The sequence below is a fragment of the Somniosus microcephalus genome, chromosome 33 (assembly GCF_052327205.1).
Source record: "Somniosus microcephalus isolate GS21.2 chromosome 33, FLI_Smic_1.0, whole genome shotgun sequence".
In the NCBI taxonomy this organism is placed as follows: Eukaryota; Metazoa; Chordata; class Chondrichthyes; order Squaliformes; family Somniosidae; genus Somniosus; species Somniosus microcephalus.
In genome coordinates, this window is record NC_141019.1 from 32,524,444 (window position 1) to 32,546,140 (window position 21,697).

At 47.6% G+C, this 21,697-nt stretch overlaps 2 protein-coding genes across 5 annotated transcripts in view; both read left to right on the forward strand.

The window, feature by feature from the left end:
* LOC147097111 (uncharacterized) overlaps nt 1–21,697 on the forward strand; it is a 272,785-nt gene that overhangs the window by 148,590 nt on the left and 102,498 nt on the right. The gene's annotated exons all lie outside the window — the stretch shown is intronic.
* Nucleotides 61–12,429, forward strand: LOC147097115 (putative proton-coupled zinc antiporter SLC30A4). Its single transcript, XM_085972972.1, is given in 5 exon segments — nt 61–1,053; nt 4,884–4,971; nt 4,973–5,098; nt 7,504–7,609; nt 11,239–12,429. Coding segments are annotated over 5 exon segments (603 nt in total). The 5' UTR covers nt 61–925; the 3' UTR covers nt 11,394–12,429.

Sequence of the window (21,697 nt, forward strand, 5' to 3'; positions counted from 1 at the left end):
TCATCAGTAAGTCTGCAGATATTTAGGGTGGGGACAAGAATCACTAAAGCTCTTGCCAACCTGCGCCTAAGAACTCTGGGCTTGAATGGGACATGTCCCTATGCCTACAGGGAGATGATGTGCTCCCTACGTTGAGCAAACAAACTACGCGTGGATTTCTTACTACTTGTTTTGGAGGTGGTTAAGCACAGCGATGGTCATTGGAGACCTGGCTGACCAAAAAATATCAGTTGACCAAACCATGGACAGGGCATGTTTTGTACACTCGCGAACCCTTCCCTTACTATGGAGCATCCTGAGGGACAAGACTAAAAGGTAAAACTTCCAACAAGAGAAGATCTGAAAAATGCCTTCCTCATTCCCAAAGAGAGCACATTAAAGCCTCCAGCTAGCAGGTGACATGTGGTGTCCTGGCTGCTCCACACTCAGTGACGGGTTCACCACCCGTAACTTTCAAATAGCAACAAAAACCTTCTGAAAATCCAACTCTGATTGATCCCTGTGGGAACCTTCACTTAGTTTCTCAGAGCCTCAGTAGATGTGTGTGCTGGGAAACGCATGCTGATTATTTCTTGTAGCCTCTCTGTTCTATTGATAACCATTGGTCTGGGAGCTGTTGCTTGTTTAAATGTTTATAATACAATATCTTGCGTGTTGCCTATGTGTATAGAATAGGTCGTGGGCAGCAGAGTAATTGGACAAATGTACCGAATTATGTGACAGTCACATCCTATTTGTGAGCTTCACTCATTAGTTCAGTTCCCTCCAGTTGTAGTGATATTGTTTTGTTTGACGTGACCCCTCTGGTCTTCGAATCTGTCCTAGTGTTGACATGTTGCGATTTGAGTGCGCTGTTTGTATGATTGTGCGATGTTGATGTGGTCCATTTACTTCCTCCGTTGCCCAGACTGCAGTGCTCAGTGTGATGCTGATCTATGCGGTGACTATCGGGCTTGTCTACGAAGCTGTTCAGAGGACCATACACCAGGACTTTGAGATCCAAGCCGATGTGATGATCATCATCGCAGCAATTGGAGTTGCCATTAACCTCATGTAAGTCTCGTGTTTGCTTTAAATAACCACGTTATCTTTCTAATGTTGTGGGAGGTGATGAGCTGATGTTAATCCACGCTCCACAATATACTTGCTCCAGATTCCTGGGCAGGTTTTTTTTTAAATAATCCTGGATGAATGGTGTATAACCTCCCAATGCTCATTGGCCTGCCATGCGAGTAGTTTCTGTTTTGACAGTGTGGGGGTCATGAGCAGCTCTGTCTCTGAACAATGACCCAGTACTGTAAGGACTGCAAATGCTTCTCAGGCAAACCTCTTGGGACTTAATTCCAGATCTAGCCTAAAACACTACCTTGCAGAAAATTCACCACAATTGGATAGTTTGATTCCATCCAGTGAAACCGAGATGAAATCATGTCGTCTAACAGGTTTGGTTTGAATCGGATTGAGGTTTCTGCTGCAGGTTGAGATGGGCAGTATTCAAAATGTTTTTTTAACCAGTTACCAGGCAGAACACTCCAAGGAATGTTTTAAAATTCAATCGTTCAGTGACGATTGGTTTTAGCTGTAGTTGGGGATTTTTATACTGAGATGCACCCGGCATAATTCAGCCCATTTCCTGGCCTGCTGCTTTCTGCTGCCTTACCTGTGGAGTTCAGCCAGTCCATGGTATCCGGGTTAAAGGCGACCACCCAGAGTTGCTAGAATGAATAAACCAGGATTCATACTGACCTTTGAGTTGGTAGCACTGATGTCCTTGGGTCAGGAGGTTGAGAGTTTAAGCCCCACTCACTGATACCCCAGTGCAGGACATGGGAGTATGATATTGTTGCTATCACGGAGACATGGTTGAGGGAGGGGCAAGACTGGCAGCTCAATATTCCGGCGTATAGAATCTTCAGGCGAGACAGAGGGGGTGGGGTAAAAGAGGAGGGGGTGTCGCAATATTAATTAAGGAGTCAATTACTGCTGTAAGGAGGGATGGTATATTAACAGGTTCCTCTAATGAGGCCATATGGGTTGAACTTAAAAACAAAAAGGGGGCAAGCACTTTGCTGGGAGTGTACTATAGGCCCCCAAACAGTCAGGGGGAGATAGAGGAACAGATATGTAGGCAAGTCTCAGAGAAGTGTGCATATAATAGGGTAATAATAGTGGGGGATTTCAACTTCCCCAATATTAACTGGGATAGTCAGAGTGTGAAAGGCTTAGAGGGTGCAGAATTCTTAAAGTGCATCCAGGAGAGCTTTTTGAGCCAGCATGTAGAAAGTCCTACAAGAGAGGGGGCGGTACTGGACCTATTTCTAGGGAATGTGGCCGGGCAAGTGGTAGATGTGTTAGTAGGTGAGCACTTTGGTGACAGTGACCATAATTTGGTGAGATTTAAGGTAGTCATGGAAAAGGACAAGGATGGACCGAAAATAAAGGTTCTAAATTGGGGGAAGGCCGATTTTAATATGATAAGGCAGGATCTGGCACTTCAGAGCAATGGGAGTCTTTCAGAAAGGAAATTGAGAGTACAATGGCAACATGTTCCCGTAAAGGTCAAGGGTGGGACAAACAAGCCCAGGGAACCTTGGATGTCAAGGGATATACGAGAATCGATTAGGAAAAAAAGGGGGGCTTTTGGCAGATACAAAGGACTAAAGACAGAGGAAGCTCTAGAGGAGTACAAAAATTGCAGGGGGATACTTAAAAAAGAAATTAGGAGAGCGAGGAGGGGCCATGAAATAACACTGGCGAGCAAAATAAAGGAAAATTCTAAGGTGTTCTATAAGTATATTAAGGGCAAGAGGATAACTAGGGAAAGAGTAGGGCCCATTAGGGACCAAAGTGACAAGCTGTGTGTAGAGCCAGAAGATGTAGGTGGGGTTTTAAATGAATTTTTTTCATCTGTGTTCACTATGGAGAAGGACGATGTGGACATAGAAATCGGGCAGGGGGACTGTGATATACTTGAACATATTAGCATCGAGAGGGAGGAGGTACTAGCGGTTTTAGCAGGCTTAAAAGTGGATAAATCCCCAGGCCCGGACGAGATGTATCCCAGGCTACTATGTGAGGCAAAGGAGGAGATTGCAGGGGCTCTGACACAAATTTTCAGAACCTCTCTGGCCACAGGGGACGTGCCAGAGGACTGGAGAACAGCTAACATAGTACCATTATTCAAGAAGGGTAGTAGGGATAAACCAGGGAATTACAGGCCAGTGAGCCTAACATCAGTGGTAGGGAAATTATTGGAAAAAATTCTGAGGGACAGAATTAGTCTCCACTTGGAGAGGCAAGGATTAATTAGGGATAGCCAGCATGGCTTTGTCAAGGGAAGATCATGTCTGACCAATTTGATTGAATTTTTCAAGGGGGTGACTAGGTGTGTAGATGAGGGTAGTGCAGTGGATGTGGTTTACATGGATTTCAGTAAGGCTTTTGATAAAGTCCCGCATAGGAGACTGGTCAGGAAGGTAAGAGCCCATGGGATCCAGGGTGCCTTGGCACATTGGATCCAAAACTGGCTTAGTGGCAGAAGGCAGAGGGTGATGGTGGAAGGTTGTTTTTGTGACTGGAAGCCTGTGTCCAGTGGGGTACCGCAGGGATCGGTGCTGGGTCCCTTGCTGTTTGTGGTCTACATTAATGATTTGGATGCGAATGTAAAAGGTATGATCAGTAAGTTCACAGGTGACGCGAAAATTGGTGGGGTGGTAAATAGCGAGGAGGGAAGCCTCAGGCTACAGGACGATATAGATGGGTTGGTCAGATGGGCAGAACAGTGGCAAATGGAATTTAACCCTGAAAAGTGTGAGGTGATGCATTTTGGACGGACTAACAAGGCAAGGGAATACACAATGAATGGTAAGACCCTAGGAAAGACGGAGGATCAGAGGGACCTTGGTGTGCATGTACATAGATCCCTGAAGGCAGCAGAACAGGTGGATAAGGTGGTTAAAAAGGCATATGGGATACTTGCCTTCATTAGCCGAGGCATACAATATAAGAGCAGGGAGGTTATGATGGAGCTGTACAAAACGCTGGTAAGGCCACAGCTGGAGTACTGTGTGCAGTTCTGGTCGCCACACTATAGGAAGGATGTGATTGCTTTGGAGAGGGTGCAGAGGAGATTTACAAGGATGTTACCTGGGCTGGAGCGCTTCAGCTATGAAGAAAGACTGGACAGGCTGGGGTTGTTTTCCTTGGAGCAGAGAAGGCTGAGGGGGTCCTGATTGAGGTGTACAAAATTATGAGGGGCATAGATAGGGTAGATAGAAAGGAACTTTTCCCCTTAGTAGAGGGGTCAATAACAAGGGGGCATAGTTTCAAGGTAAGGGGCAGGAGGTTTAGAGGGGATTTGAGGAAAAACTTTTTCACCCAGAGGGTGGTTGGAATCTGGAACTCACTGCCTGAAAGGGTGGTAGAGGCAGGAACCCTCAACATTCAAGAAGCATTTGGATGAGCACTTGAAATGCCATAGCATACAAGGCTACGGACCAAATGCTGGAAAATGGGATTAGATTAGACAGGGCTTGATGGCCGGCATGGACGCGATGGGCCGAAGGGCCTCTTTCTGTGCTGTATGACTATGACTGAAGGAGTCAACATTCCATTCTTGAAACGAGATTTTAAACCGAGTTCTCTTGCTGAGATGGATATTGGAGAAGATTGGGCAGCTCCACAGCGAGACTTCCTGATGTGCATCTGCAACATCACCCGCTCCCTGTAATTGTGCGTTCTGTAATATTTAAGTTCCTGTGGCAGGTTCCTGGGGCTGTTCAGAGTAAGAATGGAGTTTGTGCCCAACCACTGTCTGATTGTGCGGTGGAAGTACAAATGTTTCACTATTTATATTTGTGTGTTTTTTAATTTAAATTTAACAGAATGGGATTTTTGCTGAGCCACTCCAGTCACTCGCATTCCCATTTGCATTCTCACTGCCCGTCAGAAAATGCTGCAAGAGGAGGTGCGAGGAACACTCCCAAACACAAGTCATAACCCCGGGAGTCTCGCTGTCCGAGCCGCTTTCATCCATGCTCTGGGGGACTTGGTGCAGAGTGTTGGCGTCCTGGTCGCTGCTTATATCATCCGCTTTAAAGTACGTATGTATGGCCTTCTGTCACTGGGCACATGTTGCATTTAATCCAAAACTTTTGTTGCAAAAATGCATATTCCTGTCAACTGTATGGGTCCAGAGTGAAATGAGACATTCAGTCCAATCTCTGATGTGAATGGGTGAACAGCAGAAAATTATTCTTACTTTGGCATAACTTGGCACTGATTTCACAGCGAGGTGACAACAATGCCTGCTTTGGGAGATGAAAATGGGCTTTTCTGAAGTTTGGGTTGGAACAGAGTAATGGGGGCTTTACTCCACATCTGGCGTACTAACTGTGTCTGGGAATGCTCAGCACTGACACTTGGTGTAAATACAAAGATGTTACAGCATGGAAACAGACCATTCGGCCCATCCAGCCTGTGATGGCCTTTACCCTCCCTGTGAGCAAATAGTCCCAATCACATTTACCCGCCCTGTTCCCATATCCCTTTTCATTCATCCTCCTCGCAAATCTAATCTTGAATTTTCACACAGTTTCTGTCTCAGCCACTAACCCTGGGAGTGAATCAACAGCCTCACAACTCTGTGTGTGAGGGAGTCTCTCCTACCCTCTGTTCTAAATCTCTGACATTGAACCTTGTATCTCTGGCCCCTCGTTCTCGACCCTCAGCCACTGGAAACAGTCTGCTTCTATCTACCCGGTCCCACCGTTAAAGAATTTTAAACACTTCATCGTGTTGTTCTAATGAAAAAAGCCCCAATTTTTAAAAAGCCTTTCTTCCTATTTGTAGTTCCTCGTACCAGACAGTATCCCAGTGAATCTGTGCTGTTCCCTGTCCTTCCTATAGTGTGGAGCCCAATACTGCACACAGTCTCTAACTGAAGTCTTATTAGGGTTTTATATCATTACCTCTTCGCTTTTATATTCTATACCTCGTGATAAAACCTAGAATTCTATGAGCTTTGTTTCACAGCCCCATCACCCGGAGATGCTGCCTTTAATGTCCTGTGGAACTGACTCCCAAATCCTGCTGCTCCCCCAGCCCCGAGCACACTCTCATTCTCAGGATCATTACTACTGCTGTTATAGACCAAAATGCATCACCTCACTTAGCAACGCTGCATTCCATCGGCCACTTTTAGCCCATTCCCCATCTTATCAATATCCCATTGTAGCTTCCTTTGGTCTTCTAAAGAATTAACGCTACCTCCTATTTTAGTCTTATCTTCAAATTCGGACACCACTCCCTCTAGCCCTATATCCAGGTTATTGATAGACACAGGGACCAGGAGTGGCCCCAGAACTGAACCCTGTGGGACAGCACTACCCACTGCCAACCACCGAGAAACTGCTCTCAACTCCGACTCTCTGATATTTTCCTTCTGACCAATATTTAATCCAGTTTGCTATCCTCCCCCTAATTCCATACCCCTTAATCCTCCCCAGTAGTCTCCAATGTGGCACCTTGTCAAAGGCTTTCCTGAAGTCCATCCAGCCCATCCAATGCATTTCCCCTTCGATCAGGTCTGTTAATACCTCGAGTAATTCTGAGGCTTGCCGATCACAATCGTCCCTTGCAAAGTCCGTGCTGCTTTCTATAACAGTGTTCTCTTTGTCTAGATAGTCATTTCATCCTTAATTAAAGAATCTAAAAAAAAATCCTACCAGAAATGTTCAGCAAACTGTCATGTAATTACTAGAATAGCACTGGCTCCCTGTGCTGCCATTTTTAGATTTAATTAGTTTGTTCTTTGTTAAAGTTTGTCTAACTTACATTGGCCATCAGCTAGTCTACTGAGCCCCTCCGCCCCTCCTCCCCCTCCGCTTCTTCTGCCCCATCTCCCCCTCTGCTCCCCTTCTGCCCCTCCCCCCCCGACCCTCCTCTGCCTCCCCCCTTCTTCCCCAGTTGGTGGGGGTCGCTCGGGGTCGGAGGGCAGTGGTGGGATGTCGGTTGGGGTTTGGAGAGGGAGAGAGACCCCACATTTGCAGTTGGACGGTGGGTTAGTAAAACTTGCTGCCAGATATTGTCCGATTGCTGCTCATTCATCACTTTGCTGTTTGTGGAACCTTGTGTGCAAAATAGCTGCCATGTACACCAACGCAACAACAGCTCATAGCAACAGTGACCAGGCTGCAACGCAATTCATTGCTTTGGGATGTTTGAGCGATGCCATAAGGAAGTATCTAAATGCAAATTCTTTCTGTACGGATGATGTGGTTTTATTCACCCACAACACAAGAATCCAGAGGAACAAGCTGATCGACAGCCAGATCACTGGCTCACTGTCTAGCCGCTGGCAAAATGCAGCTTCAGTGTGTCGGGGGGTGGGCGTGTGTGTGTGTGTCGGGGGGGCGTGTGTATCAAATGCCTAATTCAGTCTCGGACACGACATGTCATTTCCACTATGAATCCTCCTTCAGTTTCACTGTTTCACTTCCACAGCCGCAGTACAAGATCGCTGAGCCAATCTGCACCTACATCTTCTCCTTTCTTGTGCTATGCACAACATTCCGAATCATGTGGGACACTAGTCTGATCTTCCTGGAAGGTACAAATTTAAGTGATTTTCCTTAATGATATGGGCTGAAAAGCAGCTACAGTTAGTGGTGGGAGGTTAGTGTGATGCTGTGCCGGGGCATTAGGGTGTTGGTGGTACCAGCATTTCCCAGATGGGGGAGTAATTCCTCTGGCTTTGTGTAGCAGCAGGAACAAAGCTGTAAAGAGTGTGTGTAATAATCTTCCGACTCACAGCCACCAGAAGGAGGTGGAGCTGAGGGTCCTCCCCGCAGCGAGGGGTATTTGGAGGAGAGATTACTGCAGGTTGTTCTCCTCGGAATGACATTGATAACAGCACGGAAATAGCAGAGTGTCTTTAAATTTGTAAAATAGTCTCTTTTAAAACAATATCAAGTATGTATCTGATTGTCCCTTTAGATGAGATGCCATACAGAGTTAGACTTCCCTCCCTGAGGGTAGATACTCTGCACAATAGCAATGATTTGTTACAGATACATTGTTTATCTATGGCCCCAATGTTCTGCAGTCTGGAATCTCCATCATTTTATTCCTCACTGGACTTATTGGAACAAAATATCCCGATTCCAAATCCAAATAGTGTTAATTGGCATTAGTCTTCTAATCATCATTTATTTGTAGCTAATACTCCTGTATTTCACACTTTGCACATTTATTTTGCACACTTTGCCTCCAGGCCAGACACAAATGCTCAAAATCCATTGATCTCTGCTCATTATTGTAGTTCGAGTCTCTGTGTTTGAAGGGGAAAAACTTTTAGCGTCCCCACGCCTGAAATTCACTGGTAGCGCCCCAAGAGGGCGGTGGGGTGCTACTGGAAGTGCCCCGCCTTACTCTTGGGGCACTGCGAGTGAATATCACGCCGCTACGTGCTGCAGCGCCGCGGTACTGCAGGCCTTCCTCCCCTTATTAAAGGGGAGGGGCCTAGCGCAGTGCGACCCAGGGCCCAGCTGGGCCACCAGGGACTGGAGTGCTGGCAAAGAGCCCAGCACTCGAGAGAAGTGTCGGGCTCACAGAGTGCAGCCGGCACCCCGCGGTGGGGGGGCTGGTCAGGAGGCCGGGGCTGGCAAAGCGGGCAGGTGCTGGCAGGCGGCCAGCAACAAAATGGCCGCCCGGCACTTCCCCTTTAATTTGCGCCGCCCCAGCCGCAGGTAGGCCCCCCTGACCCCATCGGACATAGCGTCTGGCGGTAAGTCAGGGGCGCTACCGAAGATCGCAGCCGGGGCGCGAACGGAGTGCTAACCTCCCGCTGAATTTCACGGAAGGTGTTAGTGGTGCCGCGCCCGGGCGCTAGTTGCTTTGTGCCCCGTTAGCACCCTCTTAGGGCGCAAATCAACCAAATTTTTTCCCCGACATGTTTAAAGTGCCTGTGCAATGAACAGCCTCAGTCTTGCAATGAGCAGAATGTTAAATGTAACAATGGCTCATTACAGAGTTTCCAGCAGGAACAGCTGGTGGATTATACCCAGAAATACAATGTTATCAATTTAAATTCTAATTTGAAATGGGAAATGTTCTGTTTGATGGGATCTTAATGTTTAGCCTCTGCTCCCCACACTAGGGTACAACATTGGGAATACCAGCACTAGTTTAGCTAACTGCCAATTCACAGCTAGCTAGCAGTAATGTTCGGTGATATACCTGGGTGTTATGTGGCAGATACGACTGCAAATATCTGAACAGTTTGAACTATGCTTAGCCAGGTTAGAACACTCAGTTTTCTAAACAAAAGGACGGAGAATGAATGATTGGGATCACTGGAGGAAATCGGGAATGGGGGTGCAGGGGGGGTGGCGGTGGGGGCAGAGTAGAAGAACAAAGAAAAGTTACTTGTGCCTTGTAGATGGTGGAAAGGCTTTGGGGAGTCAGGAGGTGAGACACTCGCCGCAGAATACCTAGCCTCTGACCTGCTCTTGTTGCCACAGTATTTATGTGGCTGGTCCAGTTAAGTTTCTGGTCAATGGTGACCCCCAGGATGTTGATGGTGGGGGTTTCGGCGATGGTAATGCCATTGAATTTCAAGGGGAGGTGGTTAGACTCTCTTGTTGGGGACGGTCATTGTGTGGCGCGAATGTTACCTGCCAGTTATCAGCCCAAGCTTGAATGTTGTTCAGGTCTTGCTGCATTCGGGCATGGACTGCTTCATTATCTGAGGTGTTGCGTGTGGAACTGAACATTGTGCAATCATCAGTGAAAAGTCCCACTCCTGACCTTCTGATGGAGGGAGGGACATTGATGAAGCAACAGAAGATGGTTGGGCCTAGGACCCCACCTTGAGGCAGAGAATGGAACGTAGTTTATAAAGGAATGGATAAGTAACCAGGAAGAACACAGGAAAATGCCATTGGATTGGATAACTCCAGTTGAAGGGCTAGCGCATGTGCAATGGGCTGAACGGCCTCCTGTGCTGTAATCTCTCTGGTTCTATGAAAGCATGGAAGAGTGGAGGGAGGGAGGGAGAGAGAGAGAGAGTGTGGAGGGAGGGAGTGTGGAGGGAGGGAGAGAGTGTGGAGGGAGAGGGAGAGAGAGAGTGGAGGGAGAGAGAGAGAGAGAGTGTGGAGGGAGAGAGAGAGAGTGTGGAGGGAGAGAGAGAGAGAGTGTGGAGGGAGGGAGAGAGAGTGTGGAGAGAGAGAGAGTGTGGAGGGAGGGAGAGAGAGAGTGTGGAGGGAGAGAGTGAGTGTGTGGAGGGAGAGAGTGTGTGTGTGTGGAGGGAGAGAGAGAGTGGAGGGAGGGAGAGAGAGTGTGGAGGGAGGGAGAGAGAGAGTGTGGAGGGAGAGTGTGGAGGGAGGGAGAGAGAGTGTGGAGGGAGAGAGAGGAGGGAGGGAGTGTGGAGGGAGGGAGAGTGTGGAGGGAGGGAGAGGGTGTGGAGGGAGAGAGAGAGAGAGTGTGGAGGGAGGGAGTGTGGAGGGAGGGAGTGTGGAGGGAGAGAGAGTGAGTGTGTGGAGGGAGAGAGTGTGTGTGTGTGGAGGGAGAGAGAGAGAGAGTGTGGAGGTAGAGAGAGAGAGAGAGTGTGGAGGGAGAGAGAGAGAGAGTGTGGAGGGAGAGAGAGAGAGTGTGGAGGGAGGGAGAGAGAGAGTGTGGAGGGAGAGAGAGAGAGTGTGGATGGAGGGAGAGAGAGAGAGTGTGGAGGGAGGGAGAGAGAGTGTGGAGGGAGGGAGAGAGAGTGTGGAGGGAGGGAGAGTGTGGAGGGAGGGAGAGAGTGTGGAGGGAGAGAGAGAGTGTGGAGGGAGGGAGTGTGGAGGGAGGGAGGGAGAGTGGGGAGGGAGTGAGGGAGTGTGGAGGGAGGGAGTGTGGAGGGAGGGAGGGAGGGGGAAGGAAGATCCTGTTGGATCTGCAGGTTTCGGGTGAGGAGTTCAGCGCCGCTCCGATGGTTGTGAGGTTCTAAAATGCTCTGACGGTCTGGTGCCCCTGAGCCCAGCGGCTGCTGCGGGAGGGCCGGTTTCAGCGGAAGAATTGTGCGCGGATTTAGTGGAGACTGAATAAAGTGTGAATGTGCCGATGAGGGTTTGTGACCCGCCAATCCCTAAATCAAGCTGTAGCTTTGCCTGCGTTCGATGATTTGGGGAATCCTGCCATGAATTTTGTGGTTTTCTGCTCCCTCCTGTAGCTGCTCGATTCTGATCGATGTTCTTGTGTCTTCAGTTCCAGAGAGTTTCTCCAGGTGGGAAGATGTTCAGTCGAAGGCGCGCCAGATGTTGCTCTGTACCTATGGCCTGCACCAATGCACGGTGCAGCTGCAGGTTTATCAGGAACCGGTGAACAATGTTTGCACTAAGTGCAGGTCCTTGGATGCTTAGGGACTGGGACTGCAGTTTGGGGGAAGGAGACAATCCGCTCAACAAATCTAGAACTAGTGCCTTTTATACAAATTAAAAAGCGGCATTTGAAAATCTTATCACCACAACAGTACAGGAGGAAAGACAACTCTGATATCAGGACATCGCACAACCTGATGTCTCTCAGTCACATCACCACCTTATCAAGACCTCGCAATCAGCAGCTCGTTTTGAAGAACTTTCTGTCGCTTAAATGCTTTCCAGACCGGCCATCTCCTGTCGATCCGCACATTAATCCGTGAAAAAAAGTTTCCTGTACATGGTAAGCTATCTCACCGAACAATCCTGAGCCTAACAACTCACAAACACTGCAGGTTCAAGTGATGTCGAATGCCCATTTGACAGAAAGAGCTGTTAAAAAACGCAGCACCAGCACATTTATGTCATCGTCCTTTGGAATATATATAGAGAGATCGAGATCGAGAGACATCGAGAGAGAGATCGAGCGATAGAGATATCGAGAGAGAGAGATCGAGAGAGAGAGAGACCGAGAGAGAGAGATCGAGCAGTCTAAGGGTTATCTAAAAGTAACTTTTTACGATGACTCAAACTTTTAAGCATATAAATTGCACGGAATCCTATAAAATGATTGGCTCCCTCAACAGCCTAGTCAAACATGGTCGCATGTAGCAATTAAACAATACAGACCAGCACGTCTAAGATTCTTTTTTTTTCTTCCAATTTTCTCTTTCTTCCTGAAGGCGCCGGCTCATTCTGGAGTACAATTCCACAATGCCAACAGCCCTCTGGGACCTTGCCTAAGTGGTCATTCCTCATGTTAGCTTGGATAGTGACCAATGGCAGGCTATTCAATTGCTTGGGGGGGGACCTTACAGCCAAGTCCAACCTGGCTCTCACCGGACGTCAGTATATGCACAGCTAACCAGATGGCGACACCAGGCAAAGCAGCAGTCGAAGCTCGCACAAATGAGCTACAGCAGGACTGTCAGCATTGTGGAAACGTATCCCAGTTAACACCTTCACAAAGACGGGTGAAGGGGGCGGGGGGGGGGGGGGAAAGAATAAAACTGCAGGTCTGTAAACTTAGCAACTCCAATATTCTTTCCCCCCTTCAACTCAGCTGTTCACCTGCTTTTAATAGTTTTCCTTTAAAACTTCAGCAGTCTAAACTTAAAAAACTTACACATAATCAAACATTATGAATCCTCCTCGAGTAAAGCACTTGAGGTTTGTGGTAAACCACTGTAGTTCACTGTGTTCACTTGTTGTTGTTGTTGTCGTTCACTCTTGTTTCACTGTTATGCCTGACTATGCCTCAGCTGACTCCGCCCCCGGCTACCGAGTATAAGGACGGCCGCATGGCAGCTCCTGGCATTCGATCGTCCACTAGAGGCATAGTCCTGATCTGTCTGAAGTGCAATTCAGTAGTTAATAAAAGCCTGTCGTTCTGAACTCAGCTCCAGCCTCTTATTAGAATTGATAGCGCATCAAGGTTATTCTTATTTAAAAAGAGGACTCCGCTTTCTATGCTTTGTATGTGACGTATGTCATCGGTAGCGGTAACTTGAAAGGATGAGTATCACTCCATAGTGGGACCAAAGAAGGAGGTTGCATGGCCCTAGACAGAGAAATTTCAAAGACAAATTTAGTAGCGCTGCTCTGAAGGTAAAGAGCTCGCCCCTCTCCCGAAGCAATCTCTGATATTCCCAATGTATTACATAGCAGTAGCAAAAATAAATCAACTATTCAGAAAATACTAGGTTTTGTTTTACTAGTGACAATTCAATAGGATTTAGAATTCTATTTCAGATACTTATACAAGTTTTAAGTTTCTCAATAATAAAAATGATTACAAATCGATTGGGAGGTTCTTTTTGCCACATGCAGTGTCACCCCTCAGATTTACTGTGATTAAGTTAACACCTCACAATTCCACATCACAAGTGAACTCAACACTTAAAAAAAAAAGCAAGATCCTCAAACAAATCTATGAAACAGTTTTAAAGACTTATCCACCAATATGAACTGATTGAGAAAATGTATTAAGAACGACTTTTCAAACATTTATTTCGAATCTTAATTTCAACAGTAAAAACAAGTGAGAAAGTGACATGTGCACACAAGACCATATTATGTGGGATGTCGCTGTGCCGACTGACAGTAGATGGGTTTGTACCTACAGTCGCCCGAGCAGAGCTGATAACTTCCCCATCTCACCATGGCCAGAAAAAGCAGTATACCTGAGGATTGGGAGCAGTTTAGGATTCAGCAAAGGAGGACAAAGGGATTAATTAAGAGGGGGAAAATAGATTATGAGTGTAAGTTTGCAGGGAACATAAAAACTGACTGTAAAAGCTTTTATAGATATGTGAAGAGAAAAAGATTGGTGAAATCAAGCGTAGGTCCCTTGCAGTCAGAATCAGGGGAATTTATAATGGGGAACAAAGAAATGGCTGACCAATTAACTACATACTTTGGTTCTGTCTTCACAAAGGAGGACACAAATAACCTCCCAGAGATGTCGGGGAACATAGGGTCTAATGAGAGGGAGGAACTGAAAGAAATCAGTATTTGTAGGGAAATGGTGTTAGGGAAATTGACGGGATTGAAGGCCTGATAATCTACATCCGAGGATACTTAAGGAAGTGGCCCTAGAAATAGTAGATGCATTGCTGGTCATCTTCCAGAACTCAATAGACTCTGGAACAGTTCACATGGATTGGAGGGTAGCTAATGTTACCCCACTATTCAAAAAAGGTGGTAGAGAGAAAACGGGGAATTATAGACCGGTAAGCCTGACATCGGTAGTGGGGAAAATGCTAGAGTCCATTATAAAAGATGTAATAGCAGAGCACTTGGAAAACGGATCGGACAAAGTCAACATGGATTTACAAAAGGTAAATCGTGCTCGACTAATCTACTGGAATTTTTTGAGGATATACTGTAACTGGTAGAATAGATAAGGGAGAACCAGTGGATGTGGTGTATTTGGACTTTCAGAAGGCTTTCGATAAGGTCCCACATAAGAGATTAGCGTGTAAAGTTAAGGCACATGGGATTGGGGGCAAGGTACTGACTTGGATAGAGAACTGGTTGGCAGACAGGAAGCAAAGAGTTGGAATAAACGGCTCTTTTTCCGAGTGGCAGGCAGTGACTAGTGGGGTACCGCAGGGATCGTCCTAGGACCCCAGCTATTCACAATATACATAAATAATCTAGACAAGGGAACTAGATGTAATATCTCCAAGTTTGCAGACGACACAAAGCTGGGTGGGCGTGTGTGCTGTGAGGAGGATGCCGAGAAACTTCAGTATGATTTGGACAGGTTGGGTGATTGGGCAGAAGCATAGCAGATGCAGTATAATGTGGATAAATGCGAGGTTATCCACTTTGGTGGCAAAAACAGGAAGGCAGATTATTATCTGAACGGCAATAGATTGGGAGAAGGGGCAGCGCAACGAGACCTGGGTGTCCTTGTGCACCAGTCGCTGAAGGTAAGCATGCAGGTGCAGCAGGCGGTTAAGGCGGCAAATGGTATGTTGGCCTTCGTAGCGAGAGGGTTCGAGTACAGGAACAAGGATGTCTTGCTGCAGTTGTGCAGGGCCTTGGTGAGACCACATCTTGAGTATTGTGTGCAGTTTTGATCACCTTATCTGTGGAAGGATGTTCTTGCCATGGAGGGAGTGCAGCGAAGATTCACCAGACTGATACCTGGGATGGCAGGAATGACGTATGAGGAGAGATTGGGTCGATTAGGCTTATACTCACTGGAGTTTAGAAGAATGAGGGGATCTCATTGAAACTTATAAAATTCTAACAGGACTAGACAGACTAGATGCAGGAAGGATGTTCCCGATGGCGGGGGGAGTCCAGAACCAGGGGTCATAGTCTAAGGATAAGGGGTAAGCCATTTAGGACAGAAATGAGGAGGAATTTCTTCACCCAGAGAGTGGTGAACCTGTGGAATTCTCTACCACAGAAGGCAGTGGAGGCCAATTCATTAAATATATTCAAGAAGGAGTTAGATATATTTCTTAAGGCTAAAGGGATCAAGGGATATGGGGAGAAAGCAGGGACAGGGTACTGAATTTGGATGATCAGCCATGATCTCATTGAATGGCGGAGCAGGCTAGAGGGGCCGAATGGCCGACTCCTGCTCCTATCTTCTATGTTTCTATGTTTCACCCAAGCTGCTGTGGGGAGCAGCCGAGTGGGATTTCCTCGATAAGTAAGGAAGTGAAGGAAAAACAGCTTTGAGTGATCTCCTAGCAGCCATTATTGCATCAGCATTGCAGAACCCTGGAAACAAGTGGCTTCCATTCCCACATCGACCATCAACACATTTATGCGGATTCAAACACATTCTTAGTGACAAAGGCAGACAGAATGCTATCTGATATTTGGGAAGTGGTCAGTGCTGTTGGTTTATATTCAACTGCATAAATCATTTAGTTAAAAAGGGAAATTCCAGGCTCCAAACCGTTGATAAATAATAGAGCACTCCTTCAATATCTAGGTCTGTGTATCTTATGTGTATTAAACAGAACAACTTAATTTCAAATTCCATCTTTTGAATTATACACGCACACTTTACAAGTCATCCAATCATTCTTCGCCTGCTCCCCATTCCCAAACCATCTAACTATGTTACTCCAGGCAGAGCAATGCAGGTTGGTAAATTTGCAACATTGGTGTGCTGGGAATCATCATCAGGTGGTCCTGGATCGTCCCAGCTAGATCGAGAGACTTGTAAGGTATACAAATACAACATGCCAATCCCTTATCCACCAGTGCACACCAAGGCCTCCATACTAGAGCGGAGAGCCACTAACTTACTTGGTTGGAGGAGCAGATTAATGGACTGTACTTACCCCATGATTTCCCACCCAGAGTAATTCATCTTGAAGGTCAAAATGTGACGCAGTTACAGGGACTCCAACCTCTGCGACAACTGTGTGCAGCTCTGAATACATTCCCTCCACAAGATGCACAGATTCAGGGACTGAGACCGACATGCCATCCAGCGGGACACCATCTGCTTCCAGTTCCACATTCTGCAGCAAGTTCGGGTCAAGCCTTGGGTCCAGTGAATGCTCAATCGAAGTGTCCAGGGAAGGGTCAATGCCAGGGTGCAGGGACGATGAGTATTCCCCAAGGCCAGAATCAAGACCATCAAAATTCATGGTTTATTCTAGGGATGAAAAAAAAGCATAGGAAAGAAAGAAATTCCAATCCAGCTGGCAGTTATTTAGTCCCATGTTAACCAGGATATGCAAGAAAAAAATCACACCCAGTTTTTTCAACTGACAATATCCTGTCCCCCAAATTCCATAGCTAGGAGATTCTGTTACTGCATTATACACCGTACAGAGGGTATGCTATTCCACTTGCACCTCTGCCAAGTGCCTGGAGACTTTTTCTACTTTAAAAAGTCTCTTGCATGGACACAAGTGGTTGTTGCACTGCAATGTGCAGTGAAACAAAACTCAGTATCAATGCACAAATTACAAAGTAGAATCTGGGAGTCTGTCGTTCACCATGAAAAATACTCGAGCTGAAATTCGAATAAAACCACAAAGCCCCTTCCAAACTCCAGTAGTGTATTACATAAGATAACAGGCAGAGCGCTTCAGGGACATGGTACGTCAGGATTCAGCCCACTTCATTTGAGTGCCGCAAGGAGCTGCCTTTTGCAACATGTCCAGCATGGTCTTTGCCTATCTATGACTCCACTCGACTTCAAAGCCTAGCTCTCAACTTTTTTGGGTCACATTTTACATCATCAGTTAATCACAATCCATCTACCCGTATCATTTTCTTTTCATTATAAGTTGACAAGTATGAGGAATAATATTTTTACCAAGCTTGGTGTTATTTGGTCAAGGCAATTATGAAACTAAATACTGTACAACACATGAAGCATTTGATTTACACTTACCATTGACTTCCAAAGTCCAATCTTCCAGTTATTTATAAAAACATCAAAACTACAAAATAATAGAGAACGTCAAAAATGTTGGGAGGTGAATAAAATTTTTTAAATTGCTCCAAATTCCAGCCCATTTCTAATTACAGTAATCATATCTAAACCATTTTGGATAAAACACTTTTATACCCTGGTTAATGGGGGTGTTGCTCCAATACGAGAGGAAAACAGAAATTCTACAATGTTCCCTTCCAAAAGCCATTGATCTCTTGCTGGGCACCCGATGGTTCCTGATCCAAGTGAACACAAAGCATTTGGCAAATGCTGGCAAGCAACTCAACCCCAGGAGGCATCACAGCCTACTGTCTTCAACCGACATCCACACTTCCAGCAGCCGCTACTGGATAGCGAGCAGGAGTGGGAACCCGGACCAATTTTCCCCTTTTTAACCTAGTAGTACTGAAGCAAATTGTTGCACCTCTTCTGCTGCACTGTCCGAGATAAACTAACCAATACCGACTTGCCCGGTCTGTACGGCTTTGCTACTCATTGGATAAATCAGGAGAGCTAAATTTATATTTTATTTTGAAGCCAAGACACAGCACTGCAATAAGTAGCTCCAGAAAAAGAAAAGCTCTGGGAACAGAGCTGCACAGGGTCTAAAGTGAAGTGTCTCTGGTCTGCTTCGATGCAGCAGATGGGAGGTCAACTTAAAGTTGCCTGTAATTCAAGTCTCACGACAGGACATAACGATGGCTGGGGTGAAAACAGTACACTGATACAGGAGGGGCTGCCCATTCTTTCATAAAATGCCTATTACCAAGATCTTTCTCACGACTAAAACAAACACCAAGAACTCACGGCCAGCCCAATGTTCCTGTCAATACCCTCGGTTTTAAATGAGGTTACTGACATCTTCATCAATGGCCCACTCCCCTGCATTGCAGTAATCAAAAAGGAAGCAAATTATATGAAACCCCCTGAAGCTGAAATCCTTTCCACTTGAAATTTTCAAATGTCACACAAAACTTTACAACAGGAAATCAAAATGGCCTCCCAACAAAGACAAATTCTAAGGACGAGGAAAGGAGGGAGATCATGAATTGAGTGAAATAGCTACTTATCCAGGAACGGCCTTGGAGGGCTTTGAAAACAAGGATGAGAATTTTAAAAGATGCATGTGGTAGAAAAGGCAAAATAAAACAATGAGACACAATAGCAACAAGGCCAAGTGTTGGCTGTGCATACGGGTACTGTAGAATATCAATTATGCTGAAGGAGTGAACCACCTACTAAACACTGACAAAGGTGGACAAATAATGTGTGCAGCAAACCAAGCTAGTTTGTGCATTTGCTAAGAGGCAAATGTCATGGGAAAAGGAAAGGGGACCCAACAAAAGGACACAACAAACGATAACTTAGTACAGCTCACATGGGACGACAAGCAAAGGGAAACTTTTCACTGATCCCCAGTGTTCTTTTTATTAAATCTTCCAGCCAGCCATTCTGACACATCACATAGAACTGGTACAGGTGTGATGCGCTATCAATTACTCATAAAAGACTGAGAGTTAGAAGAGTAACTAAAGGCTTTTATTAACAACAGAATGGAGGTCTGCCTCGAGTGGTCGACCGGTCCAGGATACAAAGGCTGGGGAGCAGTCACCTTTATACTAGGGCCTGTGGGAGGAGTCAGCCGAGGCATGTCCAGGCATGTACACAGTGGAATACAAACAGGACAAACAGGAATACAAACAGTGGTTTACCACATTCACCCCTTGTTTAAAATTGAGTCCGGCGGGGTGAAGTGTATTAAAAGTTAGTGTATTGGAGTCTCTCCGGAGGTCTTGTCTGCCGCTGTGATCGGCGTGGCGACAGCAGGGGTAGTGAAGCTTCCGGCGTCGAGTCCAGCGTAGGCTGTGGCACAGGCGTGTCGTCCTCGTAGATGTCGAGCGGGTCGCGGGGCCCAGGCCTGCCGTCTGCTGGGGCTGGATATCGGATCGTGGGGGGGGGGGGGGTGGTAGTGGGTAGTGGGTTACTGCGGCCCCCGAGGGTGCAAGGTCTCTTATGGAGACTGTGTCCTCCCGCCCGTCCGGGTATGCGATGTAAGCATACTGGGGGTTGGCGTGGAGGAGGTCGACCCTCTCGACCAGGGGGTCCGTTTTATGGGTCCTCACGTGTCTTCTCAGTAGGACCGGCCCTGGGGACGTCAGCCATGGCGGTAGCGATGTCCCCGATGTGGACTTCCTTGGGAAGACAAACATTTTCTCATGAGGGGTGGCGTTAGTGGCAGTGCAGAGCAGTGACCGAATAGAGTGGAGCGCATCGGGGAGCACATCCTGCCAGCGGGAGGTTGGAAGGCCCCTAGACTTTAAGGCTAGCAGGACGGCCTTCCAAACTGTCGCATTTTCTCTTTCCACCTGTCCGTTCCCCCGGGGGTTGTAACTGGTGGTCCTGCTTGTGGCAATACCCCTAGTTAGCAGGTACTGACGGAGTTCGTCGCTCATAAACGATGAGCCCCGGTCGCTATGGATATAGCTGGGGAAGCCGAACAGGGTGAAGAGGTTGTTCAGACATTTAATGACCGTGGCACTGGTCATGTCCGGGCAGGGGAAGGCGAACGGGAAACGGGAGTACTCATCAATAATATTGAGGAAGTACACATTGCGGTCGGAGGAGGGGAGAGGCCCTTTAAAATCAACGCTCAGGCGCTCGAAGGGACGAGTGGCTTTTATCAGGTGGGCCCTGTCTGGTCTATAAAAGTGCGGTTTGCACTCCGCGCAGACTTGGCAGTTCCTGGTCATGATCCTGACCTCCTCAATAGAGTAAGGCAGGTTGCGGGCCTTGATGAGGTGGAAGAACCTGGTGACCCCCGGGTGGCAGAGGTCATTGTGGAGGGCCCGTAGTCTATCGATCTGCGCGCTGGCGCAGGTGCCACGCGATAGCGCATCCGGGGGTTCATTTAGCTTCCCGGGCCGGTACAAGATCTCGTAGTTGTAGGTGGAAAGTTCGATTCTCCACCTCAAGATCTTGTCATTTTTGATTTTGCCCCTCTGCTTGTTGTTAAACATAAAAGCAACTGAACGCTGGTCAGTGAGCAGGGTAAATCGTTTTCCGGCCAGGTAGTGCCTCCAATGACGCACAGCCTCCACAATCGCCTGGGCCTCCTTCTCAACAGCGGAGTGTCTGGTCTCCGGGCCTTGGAGGGTTCGTGAAAAGAAGGCCACGGGTCTCCCCGCCTGATTGAGGGTAGCGGCCAGGGCAAAGTCGGACGCGTCGCTTTCCACCTGGAAGGGGATGGATTCGTCCACTGCGTGCATGGTGGCTTTGGCAATGTCCTCCTTGATACGGTGGAAGGCTAAGCGGGCCTCTGCCGTCAAGGGAAAAGAGGTGGACTTGATCAGCGGACGGGCCTTGTCCGCATAGTAGGGGACCCACTGGGCGTAATAGGAGAAAAACCCTAGGCACCTCTTCAGGGCCTTGAGGCAGTGGGGCAGTGGAAGTTCCATAAGGGGACGCATCCGGTCGGGGTCGGGGCCGATGACTCCGTGTTCCACAACACAGCCAAGGATGGCGAGGCGGTTTGTGCGGAATATGCACTTCTCCTTGTTATATGTCAGGTTTAGGAGTTGGGCGGTGCGGAGGAATTTTTCGAGCTTTGCGTCATGGTCCTGCAAGTCACGGCCGCAGATGGTCACATTGTCCAGATATGGGAAAGTGGCCTGCAACGCATTTTGATCTACCATCCAGTCCATCTCCCTTTGGAAGACGGAGACCCCGTTGGTGACGCCAAAGGGAACCCTAAGGAAGTGATAGAGGCGGCCGTTTGCCTCAAAGGCAGTGTACTGGCGGTCCTCAGGGCGGATGGGGAGCTGGTGGTACGCTGATTTCAGGTCAATGGTCGAGAAGACGCAGTACTGCGCGATCTGGTTGACCATATCAGCTATACGGGGGAGTGGGTAGGCGTCCAGCAGGGTGTAGCGATTTATTGTCTGGCTGTAGTCGATGACCAGGCGCTGCTTCTCGCCGGTCTTAACGACCACAACCTGGGCTCGCCAGGGGCTGGTGCTGCCCTCAATAATCCCTTCTTTCAGGAGCCGCTCCACTTCGGTTTTAATGAAAACCCTGTCCCCGGCACTGTATCGCCTGCTCTTTGTGGCGATGGGCTTACAGTCGGGGGTGAGGTTAGCAAACAGTGGTGGGGGGGTGACTCTGAGTGTGGAGAGGTTGCACCTGGTGCGCGGCGGGCAATTTGGAAGCTGCTGGCTGCGGACTGTGAGTGGGGGTAGGGGTCCACCGTACGCCATCGTAACACTTTTAAGGTGGCACTGAAAATCTAACCCCAGCAGGACGGCAGCGCAGAGGTCAGGCAGGACCA